Below are 15,826 nucleotides of genomic sequence, written 5' to 3'. Positions count from 1 at the left end.
TGACCATCAGGAGGAAGACGAAGGAGACGAAGAAAGAAGAAGAAGATGATGCCGGCACTGGTAGGCGGCAGCCGGGTGGTGGGGGCCGGCCCTATGTAAGCCCTGGGTCAGCCATGGACCAGCGCATCTTCAGCCAGCGAAACGAGCCACGCGCACCGTACGGCTTCTTGCTTGCTTGCTCTGTCGCGTGCGAGCTTCCAACGATTTTTCCTTGTTCTCGAATTTTCTTTTTTTTTTCCACCCCCCTCTCTCTCCGATCTGCCAAGATCTTTACAATAGTTTTTTTTAACGAGTTTTTCGCCTACTTTTACAAAGTCACTGCGCTATTGTAAAAAAAGGGAGTAGAAGAATAACAGAGAAAGAGAGAGAGAGACTCGCCCAAAATGCGGCTCGTCGTGATCGCGTTGTGCCTGTTCGTGACTGTGGCATCTGCTGCGCGCCGGCCCGTGAGGAATCGAGGGAGGCAGTTGCGCAGAAACGAAGGTAAGTTGCCAAACTACACGCACAAGGTGGATGTGCATTTACTTTTCACGTATCGGGTTCGACTGCGCTCGTTTACATAATACACGCTGTATGGGTACATTCATACATAGCCGATCCAGAGATTGCGCGCGCGGTCATCGCAAGCTCTCTTTTGTATATGCTCGCGTTGCGCTGTACGTTCTTACCGCGCTTGTATTTTTGGTTTTTTTTTTTTTTCATTTTATTTTACGATTAATTTTTGGCATTTTTATTATTATTATTATTTTTTTTTTTTTTTCACTTAAAGTCGTTTTGATGTAACGTTTTATTGGGAAAAATAATTTACCGTAAGAGTTATATTTCGATTTTCGGCACTTTGGCTTGCGCGATATTTACGCGCTTTCTACCCATACAGAAATTGAGACTCGAAACATAAGTTCCTGCGTGTCATCTGTACAGTACATGTATTTCTTTTTTTAATCGTATTTTTTCTTCGAAAGATACTTTTGCTTCTCATCGAAGGCATTGTTCAAGCGAATTCGATGGAAAAGCAAAAACAAAACTGGCAAATAAAAAAATAAAGTTTAAAAAAATGCGCGTTCGCAGTTGGGTCTCTACTGGAGCCCCAGTACTGGGATCCACAGCTAAGCAACACGGATCCTCTGGAGCCCGTGCCACCAAGCGTGTCGATCGAAGGCCGCCAGTACTACCAGCCCCAGGGTGGCTACGGCGGTGGCGGTGGTTACCCTGGCCAAGGAGGCTCGGGCGGATATCCCGGTCAGGGTGGAAGCGGCTCTAGTGGCTACCCGGGGCAGGGTGGGCTCCCAGGCAGCGGAGGCTCCGGCGGCTCGGGTGGTTCCGGCGGACAGCCCGGCAGCGGAGGTTCCGGTGGTTCCGGGGGCTCTGGTGGTTCCGGTGGGCTCCCCGGAAGTGGGGGCTCTGGTGGTTCCGGCGGGCTCCCGGGAAGCGGGGGCTCTGGTGGTTCCGGAGGTTCGGGTGGAAGCTCAGGCAGCGGGGGTTCCGGGGGCTCTGGTGGTTCTGGGGGCTCCGGGGGCTCTGGTGGTACCGGCGGCGATGGCAACGAGAACGAGATCCCGAGACCCATCCCCGGCAAGCCTGGCAAGCCTCAGAGACCTCAGGGCTGCTTGGGCGACAGAGGACAGTTTCCCAGTTCCAAGAGCTGCGCCCACTACCTAAACTGCTGGGACGACGTGGCCATTGAGCAGACGTGCCCCAGCGGTCTACTCTTCAACGAGAAAAAGCAGTACTGCGACTTTGCGTACAACGTCAACTGTGGCGGCAGACCCAAACCCCAACAAAGTAAGTCTCCTTCTCTTTGTGTATCAAATGCCATGTCCACTTGATTCGTATGGATAGATTAAACGCAAATATTTTCCACGACTTAAAATTAAAAAAAAAAAAAAAAGGCTAAAAGAGCGTAAAAGGTGCACAGGTGGATACTCTTTTTGAGTAAATATTGAGACGGGCAGTCTTGCTTTCTTTATGAACATTCGCGAGATGAACAAGTACACCTATATACTATTCATGTGGAAAAAAAAAGCAAACGTTTCTTGTCGCGGCGCAAACAAAAATCGTTATTGTGCATGCAGAGCCATCGCTGCCCGGAGGATCGAAGCGCTGCCCGGAGCCGAATGGCCGCTACAGGAGCGCGACGAATTGCTCCGTCTTTTACGTCTGCGTCGCCGGAAGCCCGATCAAGTTCAACTGCCCCGAGGGACTTGCCTACAGCGAGGTAAGACGACAAGCAGGTCTCATCCTTAATTTCTTTTTTTTCTTTTTTACCTTGCCCCCCCGTAACTCGTTGTTGTTGACTTTACGATGCCTCGTTTTGCAGGGTAAGACAATTACTCGGGGATTTACACCCTGCCATTTCTCGGACGAGCGCGCGGCCGGCTTTTCTCGTTCTCTCCCTCTCGTAGGCTTAATTGATTATTTTACCACGCTCGGGGCATATACTTTTACCGTCTTACTTTTTTTACACACTTCTCCGAGTGTAAGGGACGGGGGGGAAGGGAAGGAAAGGTATATATATACATATTATTGTCGTTTCCCCCCTTTTATTCTTCCGATACTTTAAATTAATCTTCCCTCTCTCTCTCTCGAGGAAGTTTATTTCTCTCCGAGCTGAAACAAAGACCCGAGTTTGGATGCAAGGGACGATCTCGGCTGAATGTATAAAAGAAAGGAGGAGGAGGAGGAAGGAAAAAAAAGCGTATTCTCGCGAAAAAGCAGCTTTATTTGTAACTTCATTTAAATAGAATTGAATTCATCGCGCGCTATCGGAGTACGCATCTGAAATCACAAGTCCGATCGTCCGGTGCACGTATACGAATACATACAATATATTATACTTGTGTAGTGTAATGTTGTACTCGTCGGGTGATGCGGCGTCGTATAGCGCTGTACAAAGTTTGATTTGTCGAGACGCCTCTCGGTGATCTTTCGGGGCAGGTGGGTCGTTTCGGACGCGTGGAAATTTAATCGCACGCGTTACGGACGGTGCACGACGACTTTGACAAGCGTATGTGTGGCCTTCGATCGGTGCTTGGAAGGTAAGGGACGGAGGATTTTAGCCGATTGGCAACGACGGCACGTATCGTTTACGAAAAAAACAACAACCAAATGCATCTCTCGCGCGCCACATCCGTACCTACTAGTGCCACACACACCCACATTCGCGTCACGTAGCCGGCTAGAATGTCTCTGTTAAAATCGTTTATGCGCGCTTATATATATGGTCCCGACATAAATTCGAAACGACGCCGACGCCACGGCCTTCGGATTCCGGCCGAGATCTGCCTGAAATAATGCACAGGCCGCGGATGCTCGCTACAGGAGAGTAATCTTAATTTTCGTTCCTTCCCACACGCACAACGGACACTCGAGTATACACCAGAACTGTATACGACTCGTGTCCCTCTTTTTTTTTTTTTGCCTCAAAGAAAATAAATTTATATACGTCTCTAAATTTAAATAAGAGCTTTCCCGCTTAGTTTTTTCGTTTCTGCGGGGGTGTATGCAGCTAAAACGTGCGTGGTTCTTCAAGGTCTCGAGAATCTCGACTCGGGGAGGAAAAAAAAAAAGAGTAGGTACATGCCTATATACACCGTATCGGCGGAACCTTATGCAACACTTTATTTGGCCTCTCTCGCATCCGAAAATATATACCTTATATCTCGCACCTCTCGGTACATGTGTGCGAGCCAAAAGGTCGTTAATCCCCTGAAACGAGATACGTACCTGTACGCGGACCGTATATACATTTATATAACGTTCCTACATGCATCGGAGAAGACTTTCAAAAACGTGTGACAATCGTGATTTTTTTTTGTCCCCTGCCTGTTTTACCTCCACCACGTGTATAGGAGACGCAGATCTGCGACTGGCCGTCCAAGGTGGACTGCAAGGGCGCCGCGACCCCGAGGCCACTGACCACCACGGAGGCTCCCCCGCAGCCGTCGAGGCCGACCCAACGACCCCCTTCCTCGTCAACCGGAGGTAGCGGTGGCAGCGGGGGTAGCGGTGGTAGCGGCGGATCGGGCAGCAACGCAGGACAACAGCAGCCGGGCGAGAGCAACAACGGGGCCGAGGCGAACCCTAACCCGAACCCACCCTACAACCCGAACGAGCCCGAGGTGCCCGGACCCATCAACCCCTACACCACCGGCAAGACCTTCTTGCTGAGGGGCAGGCCCGAGTTTTGGCAGCAGAGGCAGGCCGTCCTACAGCCTGAGTTCGAGAGGGACCTCCAGGCCATCAAGGTACGTACAACAATTTTTACGCTTCCCTCACTCTTCTTTTTTTCCCCCCTTGAAAAGGATTATTTTTTTTCTTTTTGTTTGTGATGCAAAGTTTAACTTTTCCTCCGTTATACATGAATACACGCTTTTCTTTCGGATATTCATTACGGCATTGATTGCCCGATAAAACGCAACAACTGAATTGGCGCTACTCATACCGCGACACCATGTATTATATACTGTTTTGGTGCTCAATACGTGACGTAATGATAGTACATGTCGTATGGTGATGGACAAATATATAATGAGGCACGAAAAATTATTGTCCAATAAGGAATCGGAGCACGAGGAGGCCGACCCCGAGTTCGACAGCTCGACGATACCAGCGTCGGCGAACCCGTGGGAGGTGTTCCACACGATACCCCAGGAGTTCGCGAAAGTACCGTGCGACAACGGCGAGGTGAACCGATTGACCGAGGCCTGCTCGAGCGTCGTGGTGTGCAGGAACCGCAGACCCCAGCTGATCAATTGCCAAACCGGCTATGCCTACGACTACCCCTCGGACTCGTGCCGGCCCCTCAGCATAGCCAAGTGCAGGTGAGCATTTATGGGCCCATAGGTGCTCTTGCACGCGCATTTCTTACTTGAATCGAGGACAATCATTTCTTTTTCTTTTTTTGTTTTTTTTTTGTTTCCAGCAGCAGTTAAGACGGAGGGTGGACAAGGAGGCGAAGCCTTCCAACGACTGATACTTAATATTTATGAAACTATATGAATAAACGCGATGACTGAGGAGCGGAAGGAACGAACGAATAGTCTCTTTTACTATTAATACTATTTAAATTTACTTATCTTAATATTTTAAGTGATACGCGATCACCCACATGCACGCATATCTCGTGATGTGCTTTATGTAAACATCACGTAGAACAGTAGCAGCGTGTATATACGCTCTGTCGATCGATAATCATTGTAGGTTTTTTTTTTTTTTCTCTTCGACGATTATAGTGCGAACGCAACTCTTTTATTTATGTATGATTAATTTTTTTTTCATTTTTTTTTTTTACTTTAAATAAATTATAAACAATTTTCAAGACTTGAGATTTACGTTGTTTTTATTTTCCATCCCCTGGTACGATGACTGCAGACTTTTGTGTCCGCACACCCTTGATCCTTTTCAACCATCCGCGGATTGCGGAGTTACGAGGAGAGTTTTGTCGTTGGATTGGTGTGTGCTAGTTTGGGCAAAATAATATTATACGCATCGAGTACTTACTGCAGGATTCAAGAATCTTTAATTTTCAAACTCGAGTAAACGATTTACAATTTTTTTTTTCTTTTTTCAGTACATTTTTCAACCAATAAAATATTGATCCGTCCACTTAATCATGTTTTTTTAAACGTTATATGCTGGGACGTAGAAAAGTATTGATTACAATTGTATAAACTCTTTTTTAATCATCAAAACTGAGAAATTTTTTCAATTATTTGGTATAGACGCAAGTCTCAAAAACGCATGATAAAAATTGTATCGGCAATGTTTTTCGTCTCACGATTTCACACATCATATCATCGCTTTTCGTTTTTAAACAAAATGGGATCCTTCGAGTAGGACATCGATATAAGTAAATATTTTTACGTTAATAATTATGCATGTACACAATTATACCAATACGTAATAAATCTTACAAAGTTTATGATCTGTACACGAGTGTGTCTTAGCATACATATCTAAAAATATTCTACGATCAAGAGCTTCTCTTTGTTTTCGTTCAAAACGTATCAATAAATTTTGAATAATTATTATTATCGTTCACGTAAAAAATTTTTTTCATCAAAATAACAAACCCTTTTTGACCTAGTCTACATATAATTTAGCAAAATTTGAGGTCCCTATTTAGGCTCCATTTAGGTAAGTATATGATACTTAAATCCTCATTATTAATCAAGACATGATTAATTTTTAACATTTATTACTAAAAAATATACAACGTTACCGACTGAGCTGTGAGTGCTCCGTCATGAATTGTTTTGTTTGTGTACATCAGGTGGTTGCTCTTCTTCTTCATTACAGCTGTTTAACCTGTCAACCTATAAATACACAGAAATCGTATGGATAATTTTATCGTTGTCAGTGAAACATGTAAAAAAAAAAAAAAAACTGTTGTATAAATAAATCGTCTGCAATTGTAAATAATTTCCAAAGTCTGCTTTAATCGTATAGGAGAGAAAAATAAAAATTTTTGAACGTGGTCTCGAAAAATATTCAGGGCAAAAACAATGTTTGGCTATATACAAGATTTCGCTGGTGTTTGCTGGAAAGAAGTTCTGTCACTGATAAACAATGCAGCAGTTTACATTGATCATGCAGCGTCAGAGTGCCTGCATTGGTACACAGGAGACAGGGCTTATTTAACTTTAAAAGATGCCGGTGCTTGTTCCATTCATGAACTGTCATTGTACAATTTTCATGTAAGTAGATATCATGTTTCTCCCATTTCTCATGAATGGTGAACAATTTTTACATCGTCATTGTAGAATCTCAAAGCAAAAGGAGCCAAAAAGGCAGTGATTATTTCTACATCAACAGACTCACTTTTTTACCAGCGTACGCTGAAACTTATTATAGAGAAAAATGATTTTGAAAAATGTTTAGTTGTTTTCACGGCTCATGAAAAAGTTTTACAGTACACTTCTATGATACCTGATGATTTGATGAGAGAAAGTAGTTATGATATCTTGAAGGGAGATATAATACATTGGATGAATGATAAGACACTTACAGAGGTAACTATAATTATTTTAAAAATTTATATTTCAGATTTTTAGCATTCTCTTTGGACGTAAATATTATGGCATTGAACGTTTTTTTAGAATTCCCAAGTAACAATGATTTTCAAACCTATTTTCATAGCATGTTTGAAGAAAGATATATTTGTCACGCCACCTTTTGCAAATTTAATGCCTGCTGTTGATAAAGTGTTAATAGACGATTATGTATTGGAAATCGAATTTCTCATTAGTTCTTTACATATGCTGTTTACCCATTACAATGTTCAGGAAGACATTTATTCTTTGGGAAAACTTGCAAATCACGTTGCAAACAAATTAGACAACTTTGGGCCAGCCATAAATAGAAGAAAAGTAATTAAAAATATGCTTAAAGATTATTTTTGCTGCCCAATAATAAAATAATAACAATAATAATGACTTTTTTAGCGTGCAGTAGATCAAAGAAAGGTATCATTGATATTGATAGATAGAACACTTGATCTATCTACAGCCACTAGTCACAACTCAGATTCAATATTGGGTAGAATTTTATGTACACTGCCTCACTTACCACATCATTACAATGATGTTGCTATAAAGATGCATTCTCTGAGTCTCAAGGGAGAGGTAATAATTTTTCAAATTACCAAATTAAACGAAAGCAATGGTTGAGCTTTGTGCTTTTTTGAAAACAGGAGTGCTCTTCTTCTTTTATGGTTCCTGGATGCTTGGCAAATAGGAATGAAGAATTAATGGATTTACTCATTAATAAAAAGCAAAAAGATGTTTTGTTGTCATTAAATAAAATGTTGATAGATATGTCATCCAGTAAAGACAGTCCCAAAACTAGTAAAATATCAACTAGAGTGACTGCTCACAGTTTGGAAAAAGGAGTTAAAAAATTTCGTGATTCAGAAAATATTGATTCTTTGAGGAAAAACAGTAAAAACCTTCAGCTGATTGCTGCAGTTGTTCAGGCTCTCAAATCAAACAAAACTGCTCAAATTGAATTTGTGATAAGTTTGGAAAAATTGATTTTACAAAATTTGGCTGTTAGTGGAGACTCATCAAGTATTTTAACACAAGTATTTATCATTATTGTTAACACTTTTTTCAGTTTTCAATTTATCCCCACATTAATTTTTTCTCATATGATAGTTGAGTAATATTGTAAAAACACGAGCATCAAGGGGCTTAGAAATGGAAAATTTACTTGTGCTTCTTATCCATCTTTATGCAATGGCTGGTCCTGATATAAAGTTTTCTGAACAGCAAGAAAAAGCACTAAAGGAAGCCTTAGCTTGTGCAATATATGAAGATATAAAAAAATGCAATGAAAGTGATCTGGATGTTGAGCTTTCTGCATACTATCAGACATTGCTACTTCTAGGTAAATAATGTATTTAATGTCGTAATTGCCAAATTAATGAAAATAAAGTTTAACGCTTTTACAGGAGTGTCTGATGAGCAGGCATCTAAAGAAGCTGCCAACAAAATAACAGATAAAATAATCACAATTTTACATGAAATATTGCATCAAAGAGAGTCGTTAAAAAATTATAAGTAATGCATTTTTTAATTATTTCTAATGTATGTATGTGTTGAAATTTTTACATGATTCTTATGATTATTTTACAAAGGCAAGTTATAAGCAAATCAAACCCTCGTGAAATGGCGAAACATGTTGGTCTTTTGGAACATTTGGTTACAGATTTGTTGGACGAAAGCAAACCAACTATTCCTGATTTAGTTCAACAAAAGCCGTCGTTGCTATCTTCAGGCTTCAAGTATGTTAAAAAATGTTAAAAAAAAAAAAAAAAAAAAAAAAAAAAAAAAAATTACAAACAACGGGAATTGAAGAACTATTTCCTATTTTTCAGTTATCTAACAAAAGGTAAACTAAGTGATCACCCATGTGACAATCCATGGACCATTATTTATGTACTTGGAGGAATAACACCTGATGAGATTAAGACTGTTGAAGACATTATAAATAAGAAAGGCGCACATTGTACTAGGATAACTATGGGAGGAACTAGATTGTTAAATCCACTGGACATACTTGATAAAATTTTATTTACAAATATAAATACTTTATAAACTTGTGAAAAGCTTTGACTATTCTTACCTCTAACCATGTGAAAACCAAATTGTTCAATTCATAGGAAAGCTGCTTTTTGTCTTGTCCTGATTTGATATTACAAACAAGTTGGTTCAAATGTTCATTGATGCATAAACTTATCTCGTAGCGAAGTAATTTTTTTCCCTCGTGCCACTCTAAAGTATGTTTTTTTGAAGCAAAATCAAACTGTTTTGTATACAATACCACCACCTTAAAGTCTATTGTAACTTTTCTTATGATTCTCAGAAATTTCATCAGATACGTGTTGTAAGACTCATCCTTTTTCTGCCAGTAATACGCGCTAATACTGTCGAGAACAATCATGCCCACTTTTTTGTTTGTCAACAGTATATTTTCCAACGAACTTAAAGTCAATAGCAATTGCTGATGATTATAACAGCTGGTAATTTTCAAATTGTTCAACAAACCTAGAACTATTTCATCAACTTTAATTGGTCCTTGAACATTCATGATTTCATTGTGCAAATTTCTATAAAGCCTAGAAATCTGGAACTGATTTTCTGTGTTCAAAAGGAGTACCTCCATATTCAGCCCATTGTACTTTAAAGGCAAAATACACTTAGTAATGAGTTTATTCAGCAATTCATCAACTCCACTGCCAATGGTTCCTCTGATTTCTACCACATCATTGTTGTCAAGGCCTTTAAAGAATAAATCACTGTCCAAATCTTGAACGGACGGTCGGTCGATTAGTCTTGTGATTAACTGTAAACCTGATTCAACTATTGGCTCGGCACTCATTTTATTTGCGTAAGATTAAAACATTCATAATTCATGCAACAGCCAAATAAGTAGGTATGAAGGTATAATGCTATTTTGAACTTTGCGCGAAATTCATTCTAACCTAAACTGTAAGCTGCAATGTAATTGTTCCGGTTATTAAAATTTATTTAAATAAGTATGATTTTCTATCTCAAATCATTCCGTACCTAGTACTTATTATCTGTACTTTGGCATGCTGATTTGTTAATTTTGTATCTAAAATCCCAACAAGTCTCACTTATTCCGCTGCAAATCATGAACATTAATTAGGTAAATTATATGTCCAATTCCAGGCAGTTCAAAAGTCTATAGTTTTATTATTTGTAAAAAATTAAAACTTTTAAATGAAACGCCACTAAATTAGTACTGTAATATACTACAGTAGATTCGTTCACCTTACAATCCAGGGACGGTCGGGGACGGTGTGAGCGAGTCGGAGGTCGGAGACGAAAGTGAACAAGTGCTCTTGGGTGTATTCCGCAAATGCTGCCAGCAGTTAAGTTACGTAGGTCGTGGTAACGCCGCATGGTCGGGCAGCGCTAGCGTCAACCTGTACTAACTGTCGGTGGGTTCCGCATGTCAACAAACTTTGATATTTTTTACTGTTTTCGCTCCCATGCCATCTGATATTTCGGAGTTTGTTGACATGCGGAACCCACCGACAGTTAGTACAGGTTGACGCTAGCGCTACCCGACCATGCGGCGTTACCACGACCTACGTAACTTAACTGCTGGCAGCATTTGCGGAATACACCCATAGTCCGCAGGCTAAGTATACGTCCTTAACCGCCTTTTTCACTAACGTTTAGAATAATGATTGAGACAATCAATGATTGTATCATGAGTTTTTGTATAAAGTTCAATTTATACAAATAAGTTGGTAAATATAGGCACACATGATTAATATTTAAACATTTTAAGCTGTATAAATATATAACATAGATTCCAAATATGCATTATTACCGCTGGAATATGCTAACAAAACCAAATATCCGTCTTTCTCACCCAGCAAAATAATAGGTATCTGTATAATCCTGCATCAATTTATTGCACACATGCGAAATGTTCAATGACAGTAAACAATGACATAATTTCAAACTTTACTTTTAACTCTTCATTTCACACGTAATTTTACAATGCAATTGATAAATTATTATTCATACAAAAGTATTAATATTCTTATAGGAGGTCGATTTTCAGGCAAAAGATTATTTGTAAACTTGCCGTAAACAGCACAGCCAATGTCAACTTTTTATTTTCTATCTACACAACTAGTTGCGGCTGGTTTTAGCGTTTCAGATTTCTAAACTAAAAAGTGGCCCTAAAATTCTGAGGGAAAGCTTTAGATATTTTAGGCCCTAGAGCCATGTTGTCAATTATAAACCAGCCGCAACTTATTTGACAGATACAAAATGAAAATTCAACATTTTCTGTGCTGTTTGCGGCAAGTTTACAATTTATCTATTACTCGAAAGTATAAATATATAGGAGGTCAATATTCGTATAAAACATACACTGCAAACTTGCCGCAAGTAGCACAAACATCGTTAATTATTTATTTTGTATCTATTTCAAGAGTTGCGGCTGGTTTATAGGTGACTAAATGGCTCTAGGGCTAAGCTGCCTAAAGCTCTCCTTCAGAATTTCAGAAGCAATTTTTGGCCAAAAAAATCACGACCGCTAGATGGCGCTGATCCTAATGATTATAACTACTTGTAGTAGAGCCATTTGATCAATTATAAACCAGCCGCAACTGATTTTGTAAATACAAAATGAAAAGTTAACAATGTTTGTGCTGTTTGCGGCAAGTTTACAATGCATTTTTTACACGAATATTGACTTCCTATATATTTATACTTTTGGGTGAAAGATAAATTGTAAACTTGCCGCCAATAGTGCGAACAATGTTCACTTTTTATTTTGTATTTATGAAATTAGTTGCGGCTGGTTTATAAATGATTAAATGGCTCTAGTATAAGAATAGTAATAATCATTTGGATCAGCGCCATCTAGCGGTAGTGATTTTTTTGGCCAAAAATTGCTTCTGAAATTCTGATGGAGAGCTTGAGGCAGCTTAGCCCTGAAGCCGTTTAATCACTTATAAACCAGCCGCAATTATTGAAATAGATACAAAATAAATAATTAACGATGTTTAAGCTACTTGCGGCAAGGTTGCAGTGTATGTTTTACACCAATATCGACCTCCCTTATATTTACACTTTCGGGTAATAGATAAATTGTAAACTTGCCGCAAACAGCACAAACATCGTTAATTATTTATTTTGTATCTATTTCAATAGTTGCGGCTGGTTTATAAGTGATTAAACGGCTCCAGGGCTAAGCTGCCTCAAGCTCTCCATCAGAATTTCAGAAGCAATTTTTGGCCAAAAAAATCACTACCGCTAGATGGCGCTGATCCAAATGATTATTACTACTTGTAGTAGAGCCATTTGATCAATTATAAACCAGCCGCAACTGATTTTGTAAATACAAAATGAAAAGTTAACATTGTTTGTGCTGTTTCCGGCAAGTTTACAATGCATTTTTTTACACGAATATTGACTTCCTATATATTTATACTTTCGGGTGAAAGATAAATTGTAAACTTGCCGCTAATAGTGCGAACAATGTTCACTTTTTATTTTGTATTTATCAAATTAGTTGCGGCTGGTTTATAAATAATTAAATGGCTCTAGTATAAGTATAGTAATAATCATTTGGATCAGCGCCATCTAGCGGTAGTGATTTTTTTGGCCAAAAATTGCTTCTGAAATTCTGATGGAGAGCTTGAGGCAGCTTAGCCCTGGAGCCGTTTAATCACTTATAAACCAGCCGCAACTATTGAAATAGATACAAAATAAATAATTAACGATGTTTGTGCTGTTTGCGGCAAGTTTACAATTTATCTATTACCCGAAAGTGTAAATATAAGGGAGGTCGATATTGGTGTAAAACATACACTGCAAACTTGCCGCAAGTAGCTTAAACATCGTTAATTATTTATTTTGTATCTATTTCAAGAGTTGCGGCTGGTTTATAAGTGATTAAACGGCTTCAGGGCTAAGCTGCCTCAAGCTCTCCATCAGAATTTCAGAAGCAATTTTTGGCCAAAAAAATCACTACCGCTAGATGGCGCTGATCCAAATGATTATTACTATACTTATACTAGAGCCATTTAATCATTTATAAACCAGCCGCAACTAATTTGATAAATACAAAATAAAAAGTGAACATTGTTCGCACTATTGGCGGCAAGTTTACAATTTATCTTTCACCCGAAAGTATAAATATATAGGAAGTCAATATTCGTGTAAAAAATGCATTGTAAACTCGCCGCAAACAGCACAAACAATGTTAACTTTTCATTTTGTATTTACAAAATCAGTTGCGGCTGGTTTATAATTGATCAAATGGCTCTACTACAAGTAGTAATAATCATTTGGATCAGCGCCATCTAGCGGTAGTGATTTTTTTGGCCAAAAATTGCTTCTGAAATTCTGAAAGAGAGCTTTACCCACAAAACATTGAGGTGACAACCGACACTGTCTGTTTTGATGATAACATCTATAGTTATCTAAAAGATAGGAATTAGTTATCTAGAGAACAGTTATCGAAAAATGATGTCTTGTAGTTGTCTTTTAACAGACGTCTACACGATAACTTTAGAAGGCAACTTAGTGTTATCTTTTTTACTGGTATCATTTTGAAGCGTTGTCAAAATGTTATCGAAAAAATTATTTTTAAAGTTATGTCCGCGTTATCGAAAGAAAAGATGCCTTATAGTTGTCTCATAAAAGACGTCTATGTGATAACTTTTAAAGACAACTTAGAGTTATATTTTTTGACCGATATCTTTTTTAAGTGTTGTCAAAATGTTATCGAAAAAACAATTTTGGAGTTACCATATTTAATGTAGAAAATGATAACATTACGATAACTTACGATAAATAAAAATGATATCAATATTTTTATCTTATTCAGACATCATTATGATAAAGCCGGTGCCGCCGGTGCGATTGGTTGCGGTATATATATATATAGGAGGTGCACGGTTCTTATATATTTTACGTGGATTATAACCTCCTTCTTTCTTGCATCAGCTGTCAAGCAGGCCACATCGGATCCCGTTCGCTTTTTGTCCAGCTCTCTTCGTCAGAGGCATCATCAAAAGGTTGTGTCATTAGTTTCAATAATCTATACTTAATCTTTTATTAATTTTTGTGCTCTCTGCTCTTCTTCTTTCAACTCAAAAGTGGAATTAGTAAATTTTGATAGAGACCTTCTATTAAATCAAAATTTGTCATCTCAATTTGCAAGTATTTGGTTTGTTTACAAATTACCTAGTTCTAGTTTAAGCATTTATAACTAAAAAACATTGAATATTTTTCTTTAGGAAAACAAAATTTTAAGCCTGGGAGGAATAAGTTTATCTAATACTATATAAATAAGATTATGCCCACCATTATAACATAAACTGTGTCGTCAACTAACTTGGTACGGTTTTCATGGAACTCTTGCTGTAAAGGATCTCCATTTTTCATCGATAATCATAAGTATGTATTTTGATTCTGAAAACTTATGTATTTATTAAAATTTATAGAGTAGAACATCTGACAGGCGGAAAAAAAAGAGGAGTCAATCAACAGCATATGTTGTAATTAATTTTCTAATTGTGCTCAAACCAGTGATTCTTAAGTATGACATAAGTAAAAAGTATTTTGTAATCGTAAAAAAACAATTATAAAAAATACACTTTTAAAAATATCTATTATAATGAAGGCATCGTGCAATTCAAAGAACTACAGATACCTTTGAATTTAATGAATTGATTGATTAATTTATAATTTAAAGGCCATTATTCAAATGAATTATAAATTTATTCAATTTAAAGGTATCTGTGGTTCTTTGAGTTGCGTAAATGCTACTTCTATTATTTAATACTATTTAAACGATACCCTCAAGATATCATTTAATTTACACAGCAGATATCTGTAAGATATCATTGAATTTAGCACCACAGATATCTAAAAGACATCCTTAGTTCTTGCTCTAAAGACATCCATAAGAGATCAAAAACATTTAGTATGACAACAGCAGACGTCTAAATGTTATCAATTAGTTGTCATTAGCTGATGTTTGTTTGCTGACAACTGATAACAATACGATGTCTTATCGATAATAATTAGGCGTCAATTTGACATCTTGCCGATGTAGTTTTGATAACTTCGGTAGATATCAGCTGACGGTTCAATGATGTCGTATAGATGTCTTATTGTCACCCTAATGTTTTGTGGGTAGGCAGCTTAGCCCTAGAGCCATTTAATTACTTATAAACCAGCCGCAACTAATTTCATAAATATAAAATAAAAAGTTAACGTTGTTTGCACTGTTTGCGTCAAGTTTACAATTCATCTATTACCCAAAAGTATAAATATATATGAGGTTGATATTCGTATAAAAAATACACTGCAAACTTGCCGCAAACAGCACAATTATCTTTAACTATTTATTTTGTATTTACGAAATTAGTTGCGGCTGGTTTATAATTGATTAAATGGCTCTACTATAAGTAGTTATAATCATTAGGATCAGCGCCATCTAGCGGTCGTGATTTTTTTGGCCAAAAATTGCTTCTGAAATTCTGAAGGAGAGCTTTAGGCAGCTTAGCCCTAGAGCCATTTAGTCACTTATAAACCAGCCGCAACTCTTGAAATAGATACAAAATAAATAATTAACGATGTTTGTGCTACTTGCGGCAAGTTTGCAGTGTATGTTTTATACGAATATCAACCTCATATATATTTATACTTTTGGGTAATAGATGAATTGTAAACTTGACGCAAACAGTGCAAACAACGTTAACTTTTTATTTTATATTTATGAAATTAGTTGCGGCTGGTTTATAAGTAATTAAATGGCTCTATTC

At 38.1% G+C, this 15,826-nt stretch overlaps 3 protein-coding genes across 4 annotated transcripts; 2 read left to right on the top strand and 1 right to left on the bottom strand.

The window, feature by feature from the left end:
• The first annotated feature begins 383 nt into the window (after positions 1-383).
• On the top strand, positions 384-4,931 carry LOC106643207 (uncharacterized). Its single transcript, XM_014358240.2, has 7 exons — positions 384-483; positions 1,069-1,371; positions 1,453-1,782; positions 2,073-2,215; positions 3,849-4,244; positions 4,558-4,820; positions 4,922-4,931. The coding sequence occupies exons 1-7, from the start codon at positions 384-386 to the stop codon at positions 4,929-4,931; spliced, it is 1,545 nt and encodes a 514-aa protein (XP_014213726.2).
• Positions 4,932-6,045: 1,114 nt separating this feature from the next.
• Positions 6,046-10,337, bottom strand: Xrcc2 (X-ray repair cross complementing 2). 2 transcript variants are annotated; one of them, XM_089589383.1, is made up of 4 exons: positions 10,296-10,337; positions 10,068-10,146; positions 9,124-9,994; positions 6,046-6,314 (listed from the first exon to the last, which is right to left on the bottom strand). In XM_089589383.1, the coding sequence occupies exons 3-4, from the start codon at positions 9,877-9,879 to the stop codon at positions 6,243-6,245; spliced, it is 828 nt and encodes a 275-aa protein (XP_089445509.1). In that variant the 5' UTR covers positions 9,880-9,994; positions 10,068-10,146; positions 10,296-10,337; the 3' UTR covers positions 6,046-6,242. The 2 variants fall into 2 exon arrangements, with proteins under 2 accessions (XP_089445509.1, XP_089445508.1); XM_089589382.1 differs by having other exon boundaries at positions 9,124-10,146.
• On the top strand, positions 6,301-9,095 carry LOC106643259 (sec1 family domain-containing protein 2). Its single transcript, XM_089589381.1, has 10 exons — positions 6,301-6,366; positions 6,448-6,695; positions 6,762-7,010; positions 7,098-7,367; positions 7,443-7,622; positions 7,691-8,080; positions 8,154-8,385; positions 8,450-8,558; positions 8,636-8,782; positions 8,876-9,095. The coding sequence occupies exons 2-10, from the start codon at positions 6,504-6,506 to the stop codon at positions 9,093-9,095; spliced, it is 1,989 nt and encodes a 662-aa protein (XP_089445507.1). The 5' UTR covers positions 6,301-6,366; positions 6,448-6,503.
• Positions 10,338-15,826: the final 5,489 nt, after the last annotated feature.

The sequence above is a fragment of the Copidosoma floridanum genome, unplaced genomic scaffold (assembly GCF_036245765.1).
Source record: "Copidosoma floridanum isolate Cflo_tuat_1 unplaced genomic scaffold, Cflo_Japanese_pri ptg000009l, whole genome shotgun sequence".
Classification (NCBI taxonomy): domain Eukaryota; kingdom Metazoa; phylum Arthropoda; class Insecta; order Hymenoptera; family Encyrtidae; genus Copidosoma; species Copidosoma floridanum.
The sequence above is the reverse complement of the archived record's forward strand: the minus strand, read 5'-3'. Positions and strand labels throughout refer to the sequence as shown.

What these genes read in the sequence shown, in the direction of transcription:
- LOC106643207 (XM_014358240.2), top strand. Translation starts at nt 384, where the DNA reads ATGCGGCTCGTCGTGATCGCGTTGTGCCTGTTCGTGACTGTGGCATCT. An exon ending in GCAGTTGCGCAGAAACGAAG is followed by an intron (nt 484 to 1,068) that starts GTAAGTTGCCAA and finishes GCGCGTTCGCAG; the next exon opens with TTGGGTCTCTACTGGAGCCC. An exon ending in TGGTTCCGGGGGCTCTGGTG is followed by an intron (nt 1,372 to 1,452) that starts GTTCCGGTGGGC and finishes GTGGTTCCGGAG; the next exon opens with GTTCGGGTGGAAGCTCAGGC.
- Xrcc2 (XM_089589382.1), bottom strand. Translation starts at nt 9,879, where the DNA reads ATGAGTGCCGAGCCAATAGTTGAATCAGGTTTACAGTTAATCACAAGA. An exon ending in TGGTTTTCACATGGTTAGAG is followed by an intron (nt 6,315 to 9,123) that starts GTAAGAATAGTC and finishes GTGTATTTATAG; the next exon opens with GTTGACAGGTTAAACAGCTG.
- LOC106643259 (XM_089589381.1), top strand. Translation starts at nt 6,504, where the DNA reads ATGTTTGGCTATATACAAGATTTCGCTGGTGTTTGCTGGAAAGAAGTT. An exon ending in CTCTGAGTCTCAAGGGAGAG is followed by an intron (nt 7,623 to 7,690) that starts GTAATAATTTTT and finishes TTTTGAAAACAG; the next exon opens with GAGTGCTCTTCTTCTTTTAT. An exon ending in TTGCTATCTTCAGGCTTCAA is followed by an intron (nt 8,783 to 8,875) that starts GTATGTTAAAAA and finishes CCTATTTTTCAG; the next exon opens with TTATCTAACAAAAGGTAAAC.